This window comes from Aricia agestis, chromosome 2 (assembly GCF_905147365.1).
Source record: "Aricia agestis chromosome 2, ilAriAges1.1, whole genome shotgun sequence".
NCBI lineage: Eukaryota > Metazoa > Arthropoda > Insecta > Lepidoptera > Lycaenidae > Aricia > Aricia agestis.
The window spans coordinates 18,611,108-18,634,900 of NC_056407.1; the positions used below are offsets into that span (position 1 = coordinate 18,611,108).

At 37.3% G+C, this 23,793-nt stretch overlaps 1 protein-coding gene across 3 annotated transcripts in view; it reads right to left on the bottom strand.

Annotated features, from left to right (window-relative positions):
- LOC121739965 (A-kinase anchor protein 200) overlaps positions 1–23,793 on the bottom strand; it is a 43,494-nt gene that overhangs the window by 7,837 nt on the left and 11,864 nt on the right. For 2 of the 3 annotated variants that reach the window (XM_042132621.1, XM_042132623.1), the window contains exons 2-4: positions 18,246–18,420; positions 15,593–15,778; positions 15,257–15,376 (exon numbers count right to left, since the gene is read on the bottom strand). In XM_042132621.1, the coding sequence (XP_041988555.1) occupies positions 15,257–15,376; positions 15,593–15,778; positions 18,246–18,413 (474 nt within the window). In that variant the 5' untranslated portion in view covers positions 18,414–18,420. Of the gene's footprint in view, positions 1–15,256; positions 15,377–15,592; positions 15,779–18,245; positions 18,426–23,793 lie in introns of all 3 variants that reach the window. The other variant, XM_042132622.1, reaches the window with a different exon arrangement.

A 23,793-nucleotide genomic window follows, 5' to 3' on the forward strand; every position in this document is an offset into this window, starting at 1 on the left:
GTCTGGATTTCGGAAAGTATCTTTTTTATTTTTTCAAAAGCTTGATCTTGTTCTTGTCCCCAAAACTGTTCAATATTTACGTTTTTTCCAAATTTCTGTCTCAACAGCTTTTTTAAAGGTTCTGTCATCGTAGCGAGATTTGGTATCCATTTGTTAATATAATTTACAAGTCCCAAAAAACTTTGCAATTCCTCAATAGTTGTTGGAGCTCTGAATTTAGAAATACTTTCGACATATTTATTTAAAGGCCTCACGCCATCAGGGGTGAGTTCATGTCCAAGAAAATTTACTTTTTGTACTTTATATAAGCATTTGTTTTCATTCAGAAGAACGTTGTTCTGTTTTAAAACCTGAAGTACATTTTGCAGACGAGTGTCATGCTCTTGCTCATCACAGCCGAATATTAAAATATCATCAATGAAATTAATGACTCCTTCACATTTCAGAAGCATTTTTTCTAATATTTTTTGAAAGAGCTCAGGGGCACAAGTAATCCCGAACATTAAACGCTTATAACGATAGAGTCCCTTTGAACTTATAAAGGTTGTGATGTGCCTAGAATTTTCATGTAATTCAATCTGGTGAAACGCATTCTTTATATCGAGTTTACTAAAATATTTAGCCTTCCTTATCTTAGGTAAAAGGTGTTCCATTGATGGCAAAGGGTGGTTTTCCCTCAAAATTGCGGTGTTAGCCCGTCTCATGTCTACGCATAAGCGTAATTCGCCATTATCTTTTAATATGGGAACAATAGGCGAAATCCATTTTGACGGTTCTCGAACTTCCTCTATTATATCACTATCTAATAATTCCTTAATTTTCTTTTCTATTTTTTCTTCTATTGGTATGGGTATTCTTCTGTATGGTTGTGAAATGGGTTTCTGTGTATTGTCTATAGGGATTTCTACTACAACATCTTTAAACTTGGGAAATGGTTGGTGTACAATCTGGTTCACACTAATGCCAACTTTCAGAACTCCGAGTTTTATTGCACTATCTTTACCCAATAAATTCCTTGACCCATTTGCAATAACAATTATGGTTGCGGTTTCAACCTTTTCATCCACTTTAATAGTTGTTTCAAACGATCCCATGATTTCTAATGGTTTTTTGCTGCCATATGCCAAAAGTGTCTTGTACGATTTATTGCTTAACTTGGAACACAGTATTCCTTTTTCTTTCATTAATTTCCATGTCTTATCCGTAATTAAATTGTATTTTGAACCTGAGTCAATTAACATTTTTATTTGTACACCTCCAACTACGCATTGTATGTTCGCATCATTATTTACATTAAATACATAGTCTATTTCTTCGTCTTCATTATCATTTATATTATCGATTCTTTTTAGCTTCTGTTTGGCTGGTCCGCCTTGGCTTTTCTTTATCTCTTCTGCTTTCCTTTTTCGAACTATCTGTGATTTGCAATATTGTCTAAAATGATTTAATTTTCCGCAATTGTGACATGTTTTTCCTATTGCCGGGCAGTTCACATTATCAGATAAATGTTTGTTGTTTCCGCATCTGCCACAAACTTTATTTAACGTAGTCTTGAATTTTTTATCCTTTAATTTATTGCCTTCGTTTCTAAAAAGCGCATTTACTTCTTGATTTTTTGCATCTTGGCCATATTCTTCCAATTGTCGGGTAACTACCTCTAGTGTATTAGCTTCTGTAATTATTTTCTCTAAGGTGATGCTATCACCGATTGTCAATATTTTTTTTCTCAGGTCAACAGACAGGCACTTTTCTGCTATCTGATCAATTAAATGATGTTCTGGCTTATCGAATCGACATTTTTCTGCTTGATGTCTTAATCTGACTAAGAATTTCTCAAATTTCTCTCCTTCATCTTGTTTAAGTAAGCGGAATAGATGTCTTTCATAAACTTTACTCTGTTTTGGAGTGAAATAATCATCTAATTTTTGTATTGCTATCTTAAATACATCATTGTTTTCGTTAGGATCCACATTAGCACCCGGCAAGTTATAAAATATATCTTGTAAACCCGAACCACCAAGCAACAAGAGTGTAGCTCTTTTTTTTAAAGGTGTCGTCACTTCCGTTGCTTCCAAGTAGATATAAAGAGATCTTTTCCATTTGTCCCATCGTTGCCCTAAAGACGCGCTGTCGCCTTCAAAATCTAGTTTTTCTAATGACGGCAAATTGCTTGACATTCTTGCGAATCAATCAGGGCGACCACCTGTAAATATTACGCCCTTTGTAGACTTCCTACTTCAATTTACATTATACATTAAATATTTTATTTAAAGAAAGTAGTGTATTTTATTTCCTTCCAATCCAATTTAATGGAGGCAACTTGTACCAAATATTTCCAATTTAATGGAGGTATTTTATACCAAACACCAAGTTTTTTCCAATTTAATGGAGGCAACTTGTACCAAATATTTCCAATTTAATGGAGGTATTTTATACCAAACACCAAGTTTTTCCAATTTAATGGGGGCAACTTGTACCAAATATTTCCAATTTAATGGAGGTATTTTATACCAAACACCAAGTTTTTCCAATTTAATGGGGGCAACTTGTACCAAATATTTCCAATTTAATGGAGGTATTTTATACCAAACACCAAGTTTTTCCAATTTAATGGGGGCAACTTGTACCAAATATTTTGAATTTAATGGAGGATTTACCTATTAGGCCACATTATTATGACCATAGTAAATTTAACTATTAATCTTAATGCTTATCTATCTAGTTTACACACCACATCATATCACCTCATGGTAGGTATATTAATTGATATTATATTCAAATTCAAATATAATAAAGTTTTTCTCCAACCTATACTTAACGTAGAACATAAACACAGCGGTCGAGTCTTATCAACTAACTCTTTGTTATTGTTATAAGGAATACACTCGAGCCGGTCGGTCCCATGCCGTGCCGTATGCCTATTGTTTACGTTCTTAAATAACAAGTGCCATGTTAAGTGTTGATAGACTATTTTTAGCATTCCTTTGGTTCGAAGTTCGAACTATTACTTTTATTTTAAGTTAGTATTCAAATATAATTTGAAATGAAACATGGAATTAAAATAATATTATTGTCACCTAGCTAATTAAAATAGGCACTATATTACATGAGATGTTTATGGTGTGGTAGAAACTACCAGATAAGGACTTTAAATTATTATGTTCCATATATTATTGTTTTTTTTTTTTTGTATATAATATAATATCTGACCTTTATCCTCGTCGCCACTTGTAGTGTACTCGGTTATCACCACAATTCCAGGAGTCTCACAGGCTCGACAACACACGATATTTACGGGTCACAGGCGCACGTCCGCTCTCGCCCTTGGCTCTCGCTCTAGTGACGTGCGTCTCACCCTACCGTGAGCACGAGACGGTGTTTATAACTATTAGGATAGTTATACAAATAAAGTACGAACACTACACCGACCATTATGTGTCATTTATAGAAATCCAGATGGAACGAGGCGGAATGACACGGTAAAGTCGGTAATACCGCGAGCGGCGGCCGTAGTGTATAATGATTAATGATTAACAATTCTTATGAAATTATGTTCTGAACTTCAGTTATTATGAATTATGAAACAATGTAACGTGAACGAGGAAGGATAAATGAGAATTAGACTAAGGACCGCGCCACACCGGAATGGCAGCGGCGCGGCGAGCACTTTCAGTGTCATATGATTTTAAACTTTATCTTCATTATTGTAATACATAGTATCGCTTGAGAAGAATCATATGACACTGAAAGTGCTCGCCGCGCCGCTGCCAATCCGGTGTGTCACGGCCCTAACAGCAGTTCCCAATATTCAATCTATCTCTGGTTTGACATACAACCGATCGCAGCTAACATTGAATTGACATTTAAAAATATATATTGTCTCTAATGTCTAATGTGAGCTATTCCTATCTCTAGTAGGGCAAAACCAGAGATAGATCGATTGGGAACGGCCGTAAGACACCGACAAATTAAAAGGGGTCTGAAACTGTCCCTTGAGGCAGTAGAGTAGCCGCAAAAGATTGGGAGCAAATATTGTTTTACGGCGAGTGCACATCAGCTGACGCATCATGCATTTCGGTGAATAAACGTTTGCAATCAGTGATTAATTACAGTAAATATCGCCCCAGGCTCGAATAAAGGTCGAAACGATGAACGCAATCATTGTCCGAAACGAACGCATATTACTATATGCACAATACGAGTAACATCCGACCGGCACGCACAGGAAGCGAGCTACCTGCCCATTGTTTCACATGTGTGTACTTTATATAACCGATCGGCCGAACTTGCCCGACCGTCGGTCATTATTAGGGCATCGAGACCGGGTTTTCCCGAAACCCGAAAACCCGGGAAAACCCGGGTTTTGGGGATCATGAAAAAACCCGGGTTTCAAAAATGGAACCCGGGTTTTTCGAGCTTTTAGGGTTTTTCGTTTTTTTGATAATTATTAAAGGCCAGACCTGATTTAATGGTATTTATAACAAACTAACATACAAATTATTTATTTTATAACATATTGTATAGGTTTAATTATTTATATTGGTCATAATTAAACAAAATATAATATTTTTAAGGAAAAGTTTCGTTTTAGGAGCATTAAAGACTAATTGTCATAAAAAAAATATTAATAATAATTAATAATACATATTTTAAAAAACCTACCAAAACAATTCAATGTAAAAAGCCAAGTCTCTTCAAACAATCTATCCTTCGCAAAAAGTTTTCTTTCATAGAAGCCAAGTCTTGTTAAACTTATTTTATAGTTTTCAATCAACATTCAGTATTGACTACAGTTTTGTTTATTATGTGATCACAGGCTTACAAAATAAAGTTTGGATAGCTTCAAAGGGTTCTAACTTCTAAGTCTGCTGAAAGCACCGTAGACTTTTGATGATGGGCAAGTCAGCCACTAGGTGACAAAACGTTGAAACTTGTATGGACCGTTGGTGATAAAATACACCCATCAACAAAGTCTTCGGGATATTTGTATTTTTGGAATATCTAAAAACCTGTCAGGAATTTTTGAAGATAGTGTATGGAACAATAATAGCTTAATTATTATATATTTAATAAAACGTATTACTAATAATACTTTTCCGAACTTTATCGTTTATAAAGCAATCACAGGTATCTACAGTCACAAAAAATCAATGATAAGTAAACAAATCTTTATTTCGTTTCATAAACTGAAAATTTTATTCGAATGAGATATTTTTATTGCTGATTGCCAAATTAATAGTAATAATTTATACTGATTGATTTTTGGCTGCATACAGTATTTTTACAAAAAAATATTTATTGTGTCCTGCTGCGGTATGACACCCAGTCTTCTTTGCAATTTAAAGTCATTATTTTCAGTCGTCTAACTTACTAAAACACTTAAAGGTTTTTGTTTGTCGTTATGCTTTTTGTCATTATTTGTTATATTCACAACATAACAAGCGACAATATTAAGACAATGCATTATGCAATCAGTAAAAAGGGTCCAGGAGAGCAACCAGCCCCTAGAAACTGACAAAACCATACCGAGGAGTTTCCATCAAGTATATTTTGAATCTATGTTTTTGTATTGCCGTCTGACAAATGCGGCAGATTGCTTTTTATTGGTTGGGAGACTGATGTTGTTAACACATAATAGGACGAATGGTAGCTTTCTTTAGCCGGCCGTGGATGTCATACTCACTGCGGAATTATTAAAACACGTGATTTTGGTGAATCGAGATGAAATATAACAAGCAGAGTTTTTATCAGCACCAGCGCCAGAGACAATTTCTTGTGTGTAACAGCATGCCACCATGGTTAATCTTCCAAATTCATTAAAAGCAACATTCTGCATTTGCCATAGTATTATGGTCTGGTCTGATCAATTATATGGTAATCTGACATGAATTTTATCTATTGTGACTAGAACTAATGACTACAAAAAGCTTTGAGGTGTAGTGTAATTTAAGATTTTTCAGTAATGTAAGATTTTCCAGTTTGTTGGATAACAGAAAAGTTACCTTAAATTGCAAAGAATATTCGGCTTCATACCGTAGCAAGGCAGACAATAGGCAATTTCAAGTAAAAACTAGGCACAAAAATTAAAGTTTTCATCAATTAGGACCAAATAATTATTAATAACGTGACAATCAGTAATAAAAATGTAAAAGATTAAATAAAGATTTGTTGGCATACGTTTTATATTTAAGGTTATTCTTCCATTTACTGTCTTCAAAAATTCTTGATAGATTTTTATATATTTCATGAAATATAAATACATTTAATAATATAATTATGTAATTTGGAGGTGAAGCTTGTTGTAATACTTAATCTTGGCCCGAAATCTTAATCCCTCCCTAGCTTTGATAATATCCATATATAATAGGAGAGGTAAATAGTCGCTTTTTTTAAAGTATGTGACCGCACACCATGGTATTTAAATAGTATTTTACTGGAAAGGTGTTGGCAATCGCTGAAAATCATATTTAAAGAATTTAAAAAAAACCCGAAAACCCGGGTTTTGAAAAAAGGGTCCGGGTTTCGATGCCCTAGTCATTATCATGCCTCTCGAATACAATTTTAAACATTGAAAGTGCTCCTACTTTCTCCCATATTCTAATAAGCGTTGTAAATTGTAATACAACACCTTTACGGCTTCGACGAACGTCGTACAAGCGAATGTTTAAAAAATACCGAATACCGTGTAAGCGCAATGTTTGAAAACGCGTGCCGGATGTGGGTACTGAATATTGATTAAACAGATCACTCCAGTTTTTTTCCTCAAACATTGTATAGCTTCGGCCGAGGCGTTTGATAATATCGAGCGATTGTTTATAATTAATCGCTTAATTGGACATTTTCTATCGGCGATGGAGGATAAACGTTCGTGAACGACTGAAGGGGTAATACTTATCGAGTAGAGTTACAGCGGTCGCCTAATTGGAGAGACGGCTCGTCCCTCGGCAACAAATTGCCTTTTGTATTTTCGTAATTGCGTCTGGTCGCTATCGCAAGGCGGGAACAATTAAAAACAATTAAAACGCCGTTAGGATAAGCGCTTCACAGGCGCCTTAGAGTCGAGATAATAAAATATTTGTCTTTTCGATTAGCGACGCTCTAATTTAAATGTTACTCGCGAGTCGCTTTTATTGCTCGAGAACATGTCACGGTCGAGGAAAAAATAAAAGCAAACAAACACCTGCCACGCCGAGGTGGAGCTACTCCAGGAGCCCGGTGCCCGGCGCCACGGCATACTTTAAAATGTTATCTTTTAAGGTTTCTTCGGGCAAAAACTTCGATCACGCTCGACTACACTTTACGACTTCATTTCTTTCGACTTTACACTTTTCTTTCAAGTAGAGCAGCCGCCAGTCGTGATGAGTGGCCAGCTCAGTCCCGTAGAGTGGTCGAGAGCGCCAAAGCTTTTGTTTTTCCATCGCCAGCTTAGAACAAAAGGTTTGCTAATTTCAAACGTTCGTGTCCCAAATGAGCGTGCGTCTATCCGATAACGGTACCCCAATGAATGGTGATTCACAACCGCACCACAATGATGTACTCAGTACTACGGTCTACGGTGCTTATGGGACCGATTTTCCGCTCTATATTACGGCAGCAATTGTCGGTAATTATTTTTGCGACCCGAATACACGTTCTTTGTGTTTTTTAATTTTCTCTACCTCGTCCAATGCTTTTGGGAAATCTAAAATATTACGTATTATCCGGGGCGGTCGACTAACGGGCTAACGTTCAACGAGACACCGCAGTCCGCAGCTATGAGCTAGTACACAGTATCCGTAACGAGATAGTGTCGTTGGCTCCCAGCACCGAGCAGTGGGCACCGAGCGGTAATAATAATTTGCATGGGCAATAAATAACCGTCGCGATAGCAGTAGCATCTCGGGCTATCGTGTAACGTAAGTGGCCGGTATCGGAGGTTGTCGCCCCGGCGATTACTCCAGTAGCTCTCGGTTAGCGTCGTCTCCTCACATTACTATTTACTGCACTCATCCACAGCGTGAAACGTGTCGCGCAAAGAAAAAATTTTTTGGGAGATTTATTTTTCCCCTTATCTTTCATTCGGCTTACATTTTTAACTGTCACTTTTGCTAACTGCACGCTCAGGAAGGCCACCATGAAGAGGATTTTAGGAAAAAAATGTGTAAAGTAATAAAGTGACAATGGAAATCTGTTATTTTCCATAAAACTTTTCAATATAATTCTCTTCTTCGCATCTCTACTCAATAGAGTTGCGTAAGAAGAGAAATATGACTGTCACTCATGCTCATGCCGAGCCTGCCTTTACATTGTCGAAAACAATTACTTAACCCCTTTTGGAAAATGTATCGTACCAATTAGCAATTACCAAACAATAAAGATAACCTTGTTAACAACAAATGTTATTTACAAAAGAAGACAGAAATACGAAAACCGCAGTTTGGTACCACGAAACTCAACCTTGTCAGAATTCAAAATATGCGGTAAGTACCTAATCTCTACAGAATGTCTCTTTAGCATATCAGACCACGTCGACAATAAGGCCGTTCACATAACAATAGAGCGCCTCAATAGGAAACGGAGTCGTTCGTTGTAATATCAATGCGTTATTGAAGCATTGTTTAATGTATTATGAAAATACAGGGATAATAGGGTTGATGACAAGGTCATAGATTAGTGAATTTTGTTAATAAAATAAAGAAATCACGGTAAAAAATAAGTGTTCCCAAAATTTCAGCTCGATAGCATTTGTATTTTTTTTGTTATGCGCCTTCAAAGTTGGATAATCAAGTCGATTTTTTTTTCAATTATATTTCTTAATATTTGTATACCATTCGATAACTTATGCAATTAAAAGCAACTTTTGTTATTAGACCACTTTCATAAACGCAATATTTAATATACCTATCGAACAAAGTTCTCTCCCGATGCATACAAACTACGAAAGAGTGACGTCAGTCTTTCGTAGCACTTTGTATGGAGCGTTTCGGGCAGGTCTATTTTATGAGATGTTAAAATTGTCATATCTTGGTGAATTTTTAAGCTATCAAAGTCATTCTTTTAGCGATGTTTCTATTTTTTAAGGGTCGTTCAATTACCAATAAGAAAAAAAAATAGTCATCAAGCCTATTCGCCGGCAGGACGGCCGTCACCGGCACGGACGGGTCGGTAAAAATGCAACACGAACTCGCATGCTTCCAAGTAGTCAGCCATTAGTAGCTGGACAATAGGCATGATGACTTTTTTTTTCTTATCGGTAATTGAAAGACACTTAAAAAATAGAAACATAGTTGAAAGAATGACTCTGATAGCTTAAAAATTCAACAAGATATGACGATTCAAATATCTCATAAAAAAGACCTGCCCGAAACGCTGAATACAAAGTGCTACGAAAGTATGACGTCAGACTTTCGTAGTTTGTACGCATCGGGAGACAACTTTGTTCGACAGGTATATTAAATATTGCGTTTATGAAAGTGGTTTCATAACAAAAGTTGCTTTTAATTGCATAGGTTATCGAATTGTATACAAATATTAAGAAATTTAATTGAAAAAAAAAATTCGACTTGAATATCCAACTTTGAAGGCGCATAACAAAAAAAATACAAATGCTATCAAGCTGAAATTTTGGGAACACTTATTTTTTACCGTGATTTCTTTATTTTATTAACAAAATTCGCTAATCTTTGACCTTATCATCCCTATTCGCATGAAGGTACGCGCACATTCCAACGGGCTACAATACGGGTGGGTTGCATTTTCCATGCATTTTTGTGAGCTAACACGGATTCTATAATAAAAAAATGTATGAAAAATGCTCCTCGCCCTGTGTAGTGTATGTGATTTATCCTTAAATAATTAATGTTATATATTATGTTAGTATATTATTATATACATAAATAGTAAATACCATATCATCACTACACTGACACATACATACATACAAACAGACATGACACAGTCTTGAGCGCACCGCGTCGGAACACGAGAGTCGATAGACGAGAGTGGACGTGTAATTAGCAATAGTATAATTTGCTAAGTGCGTGATCAAGCGTGTGATACAGATAAAACAGGGAGTCCTACACCCTGAATGCCCTGATGCACCCCGACTTAATGTTCGCGTACATTTACACAAAGGCCGCCATTGTCCGCGACATGGCAATATTCACTAACGCGATAAACAGGTTCCGTTTACACATTCCAACATCGCAATTTTCTCCCTGCCATCAGTTACGACTTTTATTCTGTGATATCGCGGTAATCGTTTAATTTACCATGTAACAGCCATGGATGAAATTCCGCATCTAAAAAATTCTCTCACACGGAGTGGAGTGTGGACGATGGATCTAACATTATTTTTGGATGCAAGCAGAAAAAGATATCCATTAAGATTTGAGTTTATGACTATGTCTGAAGGAATATAAATGAAAACCTCTCGTAGCCCTAATAAGGTTGCCCTTAAATTATTTCACCAATTACGTTGAATACCTATAGAGCGAGATTAGTTGCACAAACCTCCTACACGGCGAGCCTGTCCCACGCGCAGCCCGGCAAACCTGCCCCGGACACTCATAATTTCGCTTGCGCAAACGAGTTTTAATATAAAGAGGACCACATTAGGAATAGCTAACCGCCAGCTTCGTTTTTGCCTGAATTGTTGGCTACAGTGTCGTTTTGTTCTGCTATAAGAATAAATATTACAATTTAATTTTTCCTATGGAAAGCTCCTATTGGAAGCTTTTGAACTATCAAAGTCTATACCTGTTAAATGGAGAAGCATGTAAAAATTGTAACAACTTGTCAAACCAAATTGTACATAATTTGAAAAAGTGAACAAAAACGGTAATTTTGGTGACTTTCTGAAGTATCTATATCTCTGATATTCTACACTCCCAACATCTATCTAGGCTGAGCCTAACGAAATAAACGAATAAACATCCAGAGTTAACATCCTCTTACGAAGCACAAAGGATGCTTTGTACTCCCATTAAAACTTGTAGGGGCACTTAATAACAGTCAATAAAATTATTCACTTTAAACGTCACTAATGATATAAAACCGCTGGAGCAGCACGGCCCGTATTTTTGGACTTTGAAGGTTTTTGTAATTTGAGGGGTTAATCAACAATGCCATTTATTATTCATAATAATATAACTTTTGTTTTAGTGGATGACGATGTGGATTTTAATGAAGAGGGGGAGTAAAGACTAGAGACTAAAATGTTTTGAACAAGAAACAGTCTACATGACAAGTCAAAGTCTGCACTCTGCAAATCCACAATTTACGTTTAATCGCAAGAATCTTTGCAAAAAATACTTGTCTGTATTCGAGGCACACTTCAAGTTTGTCCCAAACGATCTACTTAGTCATGTCCCCGCGGTGGTAGGCTGGGAGTTAACGACCGCGTTACACGTGGTGCATATTTCGGGACCAACAGCAGGATAGCAAATCTGCGAATCATTATTCATTACAAATCCAGATCCCAGATCGCGAGTACGTAAATATTTACTTTTCTTTCATTAAATCCAAAGTTTATGCAGCCAGGCCTTATGCAGAATCTCGCTAACAAACGACGGCAAAACAAATGAGAATGTTTACTGCTGTGTGAAATTAAACGCACAATAAATCTTCTAGACGTCCAACCACAAATAGCTAATAATTATCAATTTATCATACAAATATTTGATGTCAAATATTTATCCGAGAAACATGTTTTTTGACTTGGAACTGGGCAGACACTTATGCGGCTACCTGGAAGGCTGGAACACATACGGGTAACCCCAGCAAAAAATCCGTTACAATCGGATTATTAGACCTCGTGTAAGCGCGGGGCGAGACCGAAGGGTGGGGCGGAGCGGGGGCTGTGAATGGAGGCATTATGTGCAATGGCCACGATCAACGATGTTAGCATAGAAAACAGCTATCTGTTCACGCTCGGCCCCGGCCATATCGTCAGTGCGGCGCGGATACATCGCCGGCTTGAATTATAATGCGCATTGTTCTAGCGGCGCCCGCGGGTGCAATGCACTACGTCGCAATAGTTTCTTGTCATAGAAATCGGCGTCTAGCCGGTCAAGCCGCAAGGTTGCAGCGAGGCTGCGTCTCGTACACGAAACTGGAGACAGCACCTCTCTAAATATTCATGAGAAATCAATGACGATCGATGACTCATCCTCGTCTTCTCGTTATCGATTCTCAATAGGAAGGGCATACAATTTGATTAAAAAATTAATGACGAACCAGAACTCACATCGATCTATTGTGACTTGTGAGTATATTTCGATATGGAGCGACATGAGATCAGACAACGGAGAAACTCGAGTTGAACGACCGTCTTCGGCTACCCCGCGACCCGCGCGTAATTATAACAAACGAATAAGGTTGAAACAATTAAAAATAACTTAAGTATGTATATCTACGTCGAGCGAAAGTGGGTCACGTCTGTGATGGCCGCTCGGGTCCAAAGTGTCGAGGGGCTAGCGAGTTCGGTACAATGCATTATTGACCGCGGAGTGCGGACAGAATACCAATAGCCCCAATAGGATGCAGCGCCGCACGCGGTAGAAAGTTGCCGCTTATTGCAAACTCACTGCGCTATAAATACTAGTGGCCTTTCACTCGCTGCGTTTTTTCCGATATGTATTTCAACTTCAAGTGTGTCAGACAATGTCAGAGTTCATTAAACGAGTTTAAAGGTATATTCAATTGAATATTCTCCGTCGGATTAAATTTTGAAGCTCGGTGATAGTACTGATATAGTGAATGGATTAAAATTTTTAATAATATAATAATATGTAATTTTAATATAATATTTTGTAAATATTTTCCTTTGAATGAAATCAACAATTAATTACAGCTGACAGGAAAATATGCAGTTGTGGTCACCGATTTTTAATATCACACGCCAAACATAATTCACACGATTATTCCTTTTGCACATTGGATTAGTCCATTATTTTTTATCAATACTCAATAGCGAAGCGAGCCCTAGTATTATATCCCACAACCTTTACATTTTGTGGTACACTTTCCGGAAAAACTATTACTCCTATAATTGATTTGTGCTTTAACATAGTCATTTTTATTTATATAATGTAGATGTGTTATCATCAGTCAAGGTGGTCAAGGTGTTACGAGTGATGACGCGAGCCCTCAACAAACTCAGCTTTTAGCTAGTTTTAATAAAATTTAACTGAGAATAAGCGCTATTGTTGAAAAAACGGGGAAAATTATTTGAAATTGCTTATGATCTTAAGAAAGCACTGGAGCAATTTTTATGTTATTCGGCACACATGAAGAATAGACCACGTGAAAGCACATTGGTTTCTTTTTTTGTGGAAAAATGTACGGTTTCCGTGACATTCCTAAATTACGCGGGCGAAGCCGCGCGGAACATCTAGTATTTTATAAATATCAATATCCCTTTTTAGGGTTCCGTACCCAAAGGGTGAAAACGCCCCATACAACAAACGTGATTTATTTGGCCTTTTTTGCTCAAATACTAAAAACAAAATACATAATATTAATTTTTAAGGGGGGCTCCCATATAACAAACGTGATTTTTTTGGCCTTTTTTGCTCAAATTCAATTATAATGGCACTTGAAATTTTCACAAAGGCCTTAGATATTCTTCAATTCATAGTACGGTACTTTAATAATAAATAATATTTAAATAAAATTCAAATTCCCATACAAAAAAACACAATTTTTAGCCTATTTTTGCTCTTTATCGGTACGGATAACGGAACCCTACGTGCGCGAGTCCGACTCGCACTTGCCCGATTATTAAAGATTCATGTAATTGAGTAATATGTTTTATCAATGCAATTAAATTATTACGGTTTCCAAGCGTACCTAATTAGTAATTAGTAAAAACTAATTAATAATTAGTAAAAACTAATTACTAATTATCTTCAAACATAGTCTTTGAAGGCTGCAAGATAATAACCAAGTTTTTACACAAATTCAATTGTTTGAATGTTATAAGTATTATAACGTTACTAATATTTATATGATAACTTACTTAAAAATATATAAATTTGTAGCCATTTTCTTTTTAAATATTTTGAGGCGTTACTAATTAGTGATTACTGCGAACATAATGACCTGACTTTTAATTATTGTTACTTTTATGAGATAATTAATTACTTTGCTTTATATTACTTATCTCTACATCCTACTTCCTACTAATATTATAAAGGCAAAAGTTTGGATGTATGGATGTTTGTTACTCTTTCACGCAAAAACTACTGAACGTATTTTAATGAAACTTTACAATAATATTACAGCTTAAACATCAGAATAACACATAGGCTACAATTTTAACCAACTCTCAAAATGGGGGAGGTTTTTTGTTGGTTTTTTTATGTTCAACGATTACTCCGCCGTTTGTTAACCGATTTTAAAAATTTTCTTTTGGTATGTAGGGTACTAGATGTTCCGCGCGGCTTCGCCCGCGTAAATTAGGAGTTTTACGGAAACTGTACATTTTCCCATAAAAAATAGCTATACTCACTCCCTTCACGTGGTCTACTCTATATCTGTGCCAAATATTGCCATAAAAATTGCTCCAGTAGTTCGTGAGATAAACCCTTTCTAATATTTACCCCGTTGTTCCCAGATTTTCCTGAGTTTCTTCGGTCGTATTAGTCTTAGCGTAATAATATAGCCTTACTCGATAATTAATGAGCTATCTAACACTACAACAATATTTAAAAATTGCGGGTCGTAGCTTTTGCGTCGCGGCGGTACCCGGTACCGGCCAATGCGGGCCATGGCCCACGGCCCACGGCCCACGGGTAGTAAATAGTAATGAGTCAAAGCTACTGGATCGATTTTAATCATATTTTTTTCAGTGGCACATAGGCTTTATATTTTGTACCCGTGCGAAGCCGGGGCGGGTCGCTAGTATTAAATAAATCAATTCGATTACAATGCAATAAAACTTTTAAAATATTTACAGTAGTATTTCCTGTTAACTATAAAAGTAAATACAGCGTACGGCTATGCAGTATGCAGCAACGCGTAATACATATTACATACTCATACAACTGGGAGCATTGCTGCGATATACTGGTCGGGTACTTTAGCACTAAGCTTGAATACATCGATCGCACCGACCCTCACACAGTTCCAATAAAATCCAACCGAATTGAAGCACCCCTATTAGGATTTGAAGAACCCAAGGATTTTGCTAGCACAGCCACTCGTGTGACTAAGCTCTCTGCAGCGGTCGGGGTGGCCGGGGCGATCGATGCTCGGAAGCCGTCGGTCCACTCACCTCCTCGGGAACTTTCTCCGGCTCGCCGTTAGTTTTGTCCTCGTCTTTTTGCTTTTTCTCTTGCTTCGGTTTGTCTTTTCTACTGAAACTGATCGACCGCAGCGACCATTTCTTTTTGACCTGTTTGCGACATGCACTAGTTAAACCGATGTAAACAAGCACACACAAGCACAAATTCTCGTTTCACTAGAAGCGTTGAATGGATTCATAATCGTATTCAGCGAAGCGTGACGCTTAGCATAATTTAGCACTTAACTTTGTAATTTTCGATAAAAATGTTTCCTTTATTTAATTAGGAGGAGGCAGAGTTTATTTAATTTCAGTCGGTAACTGTACCTTCTCCTTCTTGGGTTTTTTGTTGTCCTCGGGGGAGGGAGTCTCGCCACTCTCGGGTTTGGGTTCGGTGTCGCCGTTGGTCACGGGCGCCTCCTTCTTTTCCTCGTCCTGTTCCTTGTTCTCCTTCTCGGTGGTCGCGTCCTTTTCGTTTTCGGCCGTTCCGTTGTCTATTTGCTTCTCCTTCTCCTAGAAGAAAGTTCAATTTATACACTCTGCGCTCGAAACTAATCGAAGCTTTAAAATATATTGTGTTTGTTATTGCCAGCGTTTTCTTTTTTGTAGCGAGCCCAAAGACGAGCGCTCGTCACGCTCAACTTAAAATTGGTGACGGTAACTGTATATGGAAACACTGGTCTGTTGGGTACCTAACTACCTACTGTCTATAATATCGAACTTTTTACCGGCTACAAAAAATATGTATTACTCTCAATAGCAGACGGCGCGGTTCAACGACCAACGTTCATTTCGGAGCGTACGCGGTGTAGTAAGAATTTTTTCCCATCGTAAATGTGTTAGACACGTGTGGGCTTTTTGTTCTTCTAATCGAGTCTAATTATACAGTGTTACATATAATTTCATCGTATGTTAATTTGGACACAAACTATTACATTATTGTGATGTTAAATGAGAATTTTAAATTTTAATTCTGATTTTCAACTCTCATCAGAATAACAATAGGACCGAGTTTTCTGTTAGTTTACTTTGTTATCCCTATTCAATTTAACTTAAGTTTCTTTATGATGAGTAAAGTAAATAAATACCATAGCGGTCGGTGCTTTACTACGCATATGAGGCAAACGTGTGACGATAAAAAATGAGTCAATATACACGTATCCGTTGTGTAAACTGTGAATCAGTGAGCTAACGGTGCCTGCGAGATGACGGATCTATCATTATGCGATCCTTGAGATAACTCGATCCGTCGCCTCGTCTCGCCGGCTCGGGGACTCGAGAGTTAAGGCGACGCCTTGATAATTTGGCTGTATCGATATCGATTTTTCTCAGCAATGACTAAAGCTAAGAAATCAAAGTTCATTGTCAGTATTCATCATGTCTTTGTCTTTGAATTACCCATAGCATAACACGATTGGTCAACTTTAATAACACAGAATAATCAATCGAAAAGACCTCTGTAAAAAAAGGGATTCTAATTTTGTTAACAGAGGAGAGTGATTTAAGCTTCTAAAATTTGTACATAGATTGGTTTAAGCATACACTTTTATTTGCCCATGGCAATGAATATATTTATGGTTTTTAAATAACGCGACAAAAACAATTTTGTCGCGTTATTTATTCGCGCTTTTCCATTTCTTGCTGTTCCATTTATTGTTTTCTATGAGAAGCCGGGCCTCTTATAGAAAACAAGCAATCTAAAACATATTATCCAACACGGTTTTTTACTTTAACGCGGCGGCGTCACCTTAAACGTCCTCGTGTTTGTGCAGCCTCGCGTTAGCGGCGTTAAGGAGTGAGCACACTGAGACGGGCCGTGCCGGGGCTCAGCGTGCCGGGGCGCATCGCAAAAATCTGCCTCCATACAATTTGTATGAAAGCGGATGCGCGTATCGCACACTGTGCCGGGGCGCATCGGCGCGGATTTTTGCTCGGCAGATTTCCGTCAATGCGACACGACCCGACAAGACCCGCTGCGCCCCGGCAACAGTGTGCTATAGCAAGCGGCGCGCGGATGTGATGCGGTCCGGCAAGCCTCGGCTCAAAATCCGTCAATGCATTGCGCGCCGACCCGCCCCGGCACAGTGAGCGTTAAAATCCGTCAATGCGATGCGACCCGACCCGGCAATAGTGTGCTATAGCGCATTTTGCGCTGCGCTGCGCCCCGACCCGCCCCGGCACGCGCCGACAAAGTGAGCGCGAACCTTTAGGGTGCGTTTTCACCGTAGCTTGTTGCGTTGCGGGTAACGTGTTATTGAGACTAATAGAATATCTTCCTGCTTCATTTTCCTGACATCAAATCAACGCAGCTCCAGTGAAAACCCAGCCTTAGGACACAGACGACAGTCGCCGGCAGCGTCTTTTGCCGGGCCGTCAAACCGTCTTCCCCTCTTTGCGAGTCACTCAGGCGTAATTGTATTTGAAATGCAATATACAATAACAAGTTTAGATTGCAGACATTTTATAAGCTGCATTTTACTGCAGCCGGCCGCGCTGCCTCACGTTCCCTTGTCCATATCCGAGACGATACCAATAATTATTAATTACATACATAGTTACCAGAAATATTTGATTGAAGATAGTTACATTTTTATTTTCCTTGTGCGGAAACTTTACTTTGGGACGTAAGGGACCAATATACAAGTGAATAAAAAAACGCGTAGAATTGCATTTTCGCCTATGAATGGCATGATCGACGTCGATTATACAGGCTATAGACGAAGACAGCTTTGCAATCATGATGAAAATCGTTGTAATCCATCAGGGCCCTAGCCACCCAACGCAGAAAGGCCACATAATATTATGGTGGTCGTATATGTGTGAAGTGGCATTAGAGCCCTGGCTAATTTAACCTAGTTTAATGTGGAGAGCCTTAACTTGGGGCCAATGCATGACATGACTGATTACTGACGTTTACGTCTATACACAGCAAACATCAATTCTCATCGAACCCTTTCCTCTGCTAAGTGCCAACACTTACTGTAGTCTCTGTGATGTGCGCATCGCCGTTGAGCTGGGGCTTGACGTCGGCGTCTGCCAGGGCCTCCACTCGGCCTTCGCCCCCCGCCCCCGCCGCGGCCACCTCGCCGGCGCCGTCGGCCTCCTTGCCGCTGATGTCCACCGAGCGCTTGCTCTGCTTAGCTCCCATGCTGCCCCTGAGCAAAGGTTACCATCAGAAAGTGTCAAACATTCTCCCCGACTACTTAATACCTACATTTATCATCAAGTATCGCTGACATTTCTGTTTCAACTTTTAACATTTTCTATCCGACCAGTGCCACAAACTTAAAGTTATCTTGTAATCTAACAAGAGCAGCTACTTATAATAATAAAAAAAATCGGCGAAGTGCGAGTTGGACTCACACACGAAAGGTTCCGTACCATTATAGAGCAAAAATAGTAAAAAATTGTGCTTTTTGTATGGGATAATTAAGGTTAATTAAACTTTAAATAATTTATTATTTAAAGTTTATTATTAATTATCTACACTACTATTATAAAGAGGAAAGATTTGAAATTTGAAAGATTCTTTTACCATTGGAATCCTACTTTATTTCTGCTGAACATAGGCTAAATTTTATTTTGGAAAAAAATAGGGTTCCGTAAGATATTTGGGATTTTCGGACGCAAGGTGTAAAAAATCAACCAGAAATGTTACTTTTTTCGCGTACGCTGCCTAAACTATAAAAGATAGAACCATAAAATGTTTTAAGTAATTATAGATCTTTTAAATATCTACAAAAAAGTCCGCGACACACTATACCTATCTATGTTGAGTGAGGCACAATAAACATTTTTTTATTAAAAAAATCTTGAAATGTTTTAGGACTATATTTAAATGCCTTTATTTTACTCATGGCATTAATTATTATCAAAATAAATTATTTCATTACTAAGTACAGTTAATGTAGATAATATTTGGTCTTTGAATGATTAAAATTGGACGTTTGGTTTTAATGTTATGGCGAAATTAAAATATTACGATTTCTGCTGCACGTTGCGAATTGGGCGTCGTCAAGGCGCGCCGCGCGGGTGTGCTCGCCCGGAGAGTCCACGTAAATATTAATTATTATTACCTCGATCATGGGAATCGCAGACACAATAGATTTATAATACATATAATAGTTATGCGACAGCCGGGTGCCGCTTCATTGATGGGATAATATTATAGTGCTTCATTAATTCATAACGTTTTGAATGACTATTATTTTTGATTGCTATTATAATTAATTTCTATAACTATAAATGTCCAATCAATTTATTTTGCTGCCACAAAATAAAACAACATCAAAAATCGTTTACAGGGAATCTTTAACCCAATTTTAATGGAATCTTTTACGCATGTAGGTAAGCATAAAATAATAAAGCATAAAACTACAAAAAAAAACATAAAATACTTTAAACAAAAAAAAACATTTAGAAATTGCAAAATAGTATAAATAATAGTATCTTCCGTAGGCAAGGATAAAATAATCAAACATAACACTTAAAATATAAAAAAAAAATACAATAAAAATGTGTATAATAATTATAATATAGTAGTTACAGGCTAAATAGTGTAAACCATTTTTATGTTCTGCTTAACATAAAGATTGACTAAGAAATAAAGATTGAAAAAAAATTATTTAAAAATCAATGTCTACCCGTGCGAAGCCGGGGCGGGCCGCTAGTTAAAGTATAAATACAGATGAGTATTTTGTGTACCTTTCAAGTGCCTACCTGTTGTTATCATTGATACCGAGCAAAAAAAGGTTGAAAAATCACGTTTGTTGTATAGGAGCCCCCCTTAAATATTTAATTTATTTTATTTTTAGTATTTGTAGTTATAGCAGCAACAGAAATACATAATCTGTGAAAATTTCAACTCTCTAGCTATTACCGTTCGTGAGTTACAGCCTGGAGACAGACAGACGGACAGACATCGAAGTCTCAGTAACAGGGTCCTGTTTTTACCCTTTGGGTACGGAACCCTAAAATCAAGTTTGTTGTATGGGAGACCCCCTTAAATATTCAATTTATATTATTTTCAACTCTCTAGCTATCACCGTTCTTGAGATACAGCCTGGAGACAGGCAGACGGACAGACAGACATCGAAGTCTTAGTAATAGAGTCCTGTTTTTACCCTTTGGGCAACATGATAAATGATTATTATCATCGTCGAAACGAAAAAGCTGTTACTCAATCCTACCTTTCATAGAAAACAAGCAATGGACCAGCAAAAAATGGAAAGGGCGTAAGCGACAAAATGGTTTTTGTTGCGTAATTTAAAAACCATAAATATTAAATACTTAACAAACAAGGGCATTTTCAAAAAAATGTGTACCCCTGATTTTTACCTTGTCCCTTAACTTCGCTACAGATTATTTGTAAAAAATTACATTCTAACATTTTGTCATTTTAATGTAGGAGCAAAAACAAGTTTTCTTTTATTAAAATACATTCACGTTTGTATAAAATTTTATTTAGTATGAGATTTATAAGGGTTTTTAAGTACCGAAACCTATTAAATTCACCTGTCCCCTTCCCAGAAGTTGTAACAAAATCTTTAATAACTATTTTTTTTCTTAAAGTAAGTTACTTAAAAAACATATGTTAGATTCTTAAATACTTAATGTATCAATTGAATGTCTTGTTATTGAAAAATCTAACATAATATAACTACAAATTAATTAAAATTATAATCATGAAAAAACAACCCGGCCGGAATGTTCGGTTTAGTGACCGTTTTTTTTAGTTTTATAAACATACTACAAAAATATTTTCGGCACTAAATGATAGCACTATATTTCATTGTACATCGAGAAACTTCAATTTGAATTTAGTAGTTAAAAATCTGCTACAAGACGCGGACGCAGGTTGGATGGTTCTTCAGGAACGGTTTATTTGTTCAGATAAGTGACCATATTTTGTAAGCATTATTATACTTTCTCCAACTGTTGACCACCTAGGAATCAATTTCCTTGATGGTACCTACTAGCTATTTTAGTCACGACTGTCGTTCAAATTGTAATCGAACACCAAATATAATAAATAATAAATATATGATCACTAGACATCGGATTATATGCACGATCAAAGTGCCGAAATAGGCATACAAGTATGCACGATAAATGGCCGAAATATGCACAAAATATGCACAATCAAAAGTCACTTATTATTATAATTTATTAATTTATTTTAATTTAAGTATATTAATTTATTATTTTTTGAAGAGCTTTCCGGTGGTGCCGTAAATAAAAGCGTCAATTTTATTAAATTTCATCAAATCCAGAATTTTTAATTGTTTATACAGCACCAATAATAATTTTCTACCAACATTTTCCGATTGCAATCTTAATGTCCATGGAAGTTTAAGAAATCGGTAACTACTTTATTCAAATTTTTTACTAATGCTGCCAACTACAAAGAAAATTTTTGTTTCCAGAAAGATATTGTACCTATCGGGTGTATTGCATTCTTTTAATGGGGATGGACTAGATCCATTTCTGTGGGATGGAGCGATATATTTGAAGTCTTTTGATCTATTCTACCTCTGTTTTGTGGCCTCGGCGTGTGTCATGATAGCTAGTTTGGAGACTACGAGGGCATAAAACTACCGAAATATGCACTATCAACGAAAAATTGCCAAAATATGCAATATCGCCTAAAAATTGCCATTATATGCATTTGCATATAGTATGCAAATGCATATAATCCGATGTCTAATGATCACCAAGCTTTACAGCTCCACCAAACTACAAAATGCCTGATAAGTGACAACTGTGCCTGTTTTTTTTTAATGGCTGTTTGCTATAAATAACCATAATAAATGCAAGTGTTAAGTATTAAATGGCGAAAAAAAATTTTTTCGTATGACGTTTCTCTCGGCGAAATTGACTACGTGACAAAACTCTAGACCCCCTGCCCCTTCTCGTGACCGAGCGTAGTATTTTGAAGACCCCCCTCCCCCCCCTAAATGGGTCACGTAGTATGGGTATGCTCCCTAAGGTTAGAAACTTGGCTCTACATGAGATCTCACTACTTTTTGACACCACGAACTATATGTTCTTCTTGGCAACATTTTTACATGAAAATGTTTTTGGTGGGTTATATTTGTACTTTAATAATCAATAATAAAATTTAAATAAATTAATAATAATAGCTCCCACACCGGTTTCGGTGACGGTGGCCGATTTTATTGAAACCAATCCAGCTACGCAGGAGTAATTTTATAGTGCCCAAGTGTGTGCGCAGTACACAAGGGCACTCTCTATTTCTTTACTTCCATAACCCAGTGGGACGGAAGACCGACACGACTGGCGAGAGATCAGGCGCAGGACCGACTTTTTACATGCCCATCCGACGCATGGATCATCTTACTTGTCAGACAATCAGGTGATCAGCCTGCATTGTCCTGACCAAACTTGGAAATTACATGTTTCCAACGCGGGAATCGAACCCACGACCTCCAAGTCAAGAGCCGCGCTCTATACCACTAGACCACGGAGGCGTTGGAGGAAATTTAAATAATTAATGGAGGCTCCATACAAAAAAACACAATTTTCAGGCTATTTTTGCTTGATTGAGGTACGGAACCCTTCGTGTGCGAGTTTAACTCGCACTTGGCCGATTTTTTATGAAATTGGGGGACTAACAAGCAGACGGGCCACCTGATGGAAAGTCCATGGCCCATGTCAATGTCCAAAGTCCATGGGCACTGTAACATTAAAAGAGTTGCAAGTGCGCTTTCGCCCTTTTTATGAAGGAATAGGCTAAGGGAATAAGCAGAAGAGAACAGGGATATTGAATAAGGTATAGTGCAGTTGGGCTTCCGGTCTCCGCTTAACTCGCTAGAAGAAACACAGCGCAAGCGCTGTTTTACACCGGTTTTCTGTGAGAGCGCGTGGCTAACACGTATTTTTTTATTTGGCACAAGAAGTATTTTATACTCTATTTTTAATTTTGTAACTAGCACAAGAAACGGGGGTATCCCATACTAACATCCCCCCTCTATATCAAGGGGATAGGATAGGTTAGGTTTGGTTTGATAATTTTTTTGTTGTTTCTGTACTAATAGTATGCTATATAACAAAGTTCAGCTTTCTAAGACTTCAGGAAGTACCCTAACAATTTTGATGATCGGTGAGTCAGTACCATTTTTGTGGGTTTTTGGACACCTGTATATCTAAAGTATAATAGTAACAATATTCAAACTTTGCGTATTTAATTATTATACCCATGTCATAATATCTTGAAAATGTCAACTATCTGGCATTATCCAAACCAAAGTTACGAGGGTGCAAAAATACGACGAAACGTTTCGAGAAAAGGTAGGTAGTGCCCTTGCGCGCTTCGCTTGGCTCATCTTGGCGGGGGCACTCGCGTGCACCCAGATGCTGTAGCCTGTATGACTATACAATTTGACCTACTTACTATTTAATCATATGATAATATATAGGATTGACGAGTGCAAAGTTACTTACACTAGAAATGTAATGTAGTGTATGTAAGTTGTAAGATTACAATATGCCGAAGTTTCAAGTTTCTA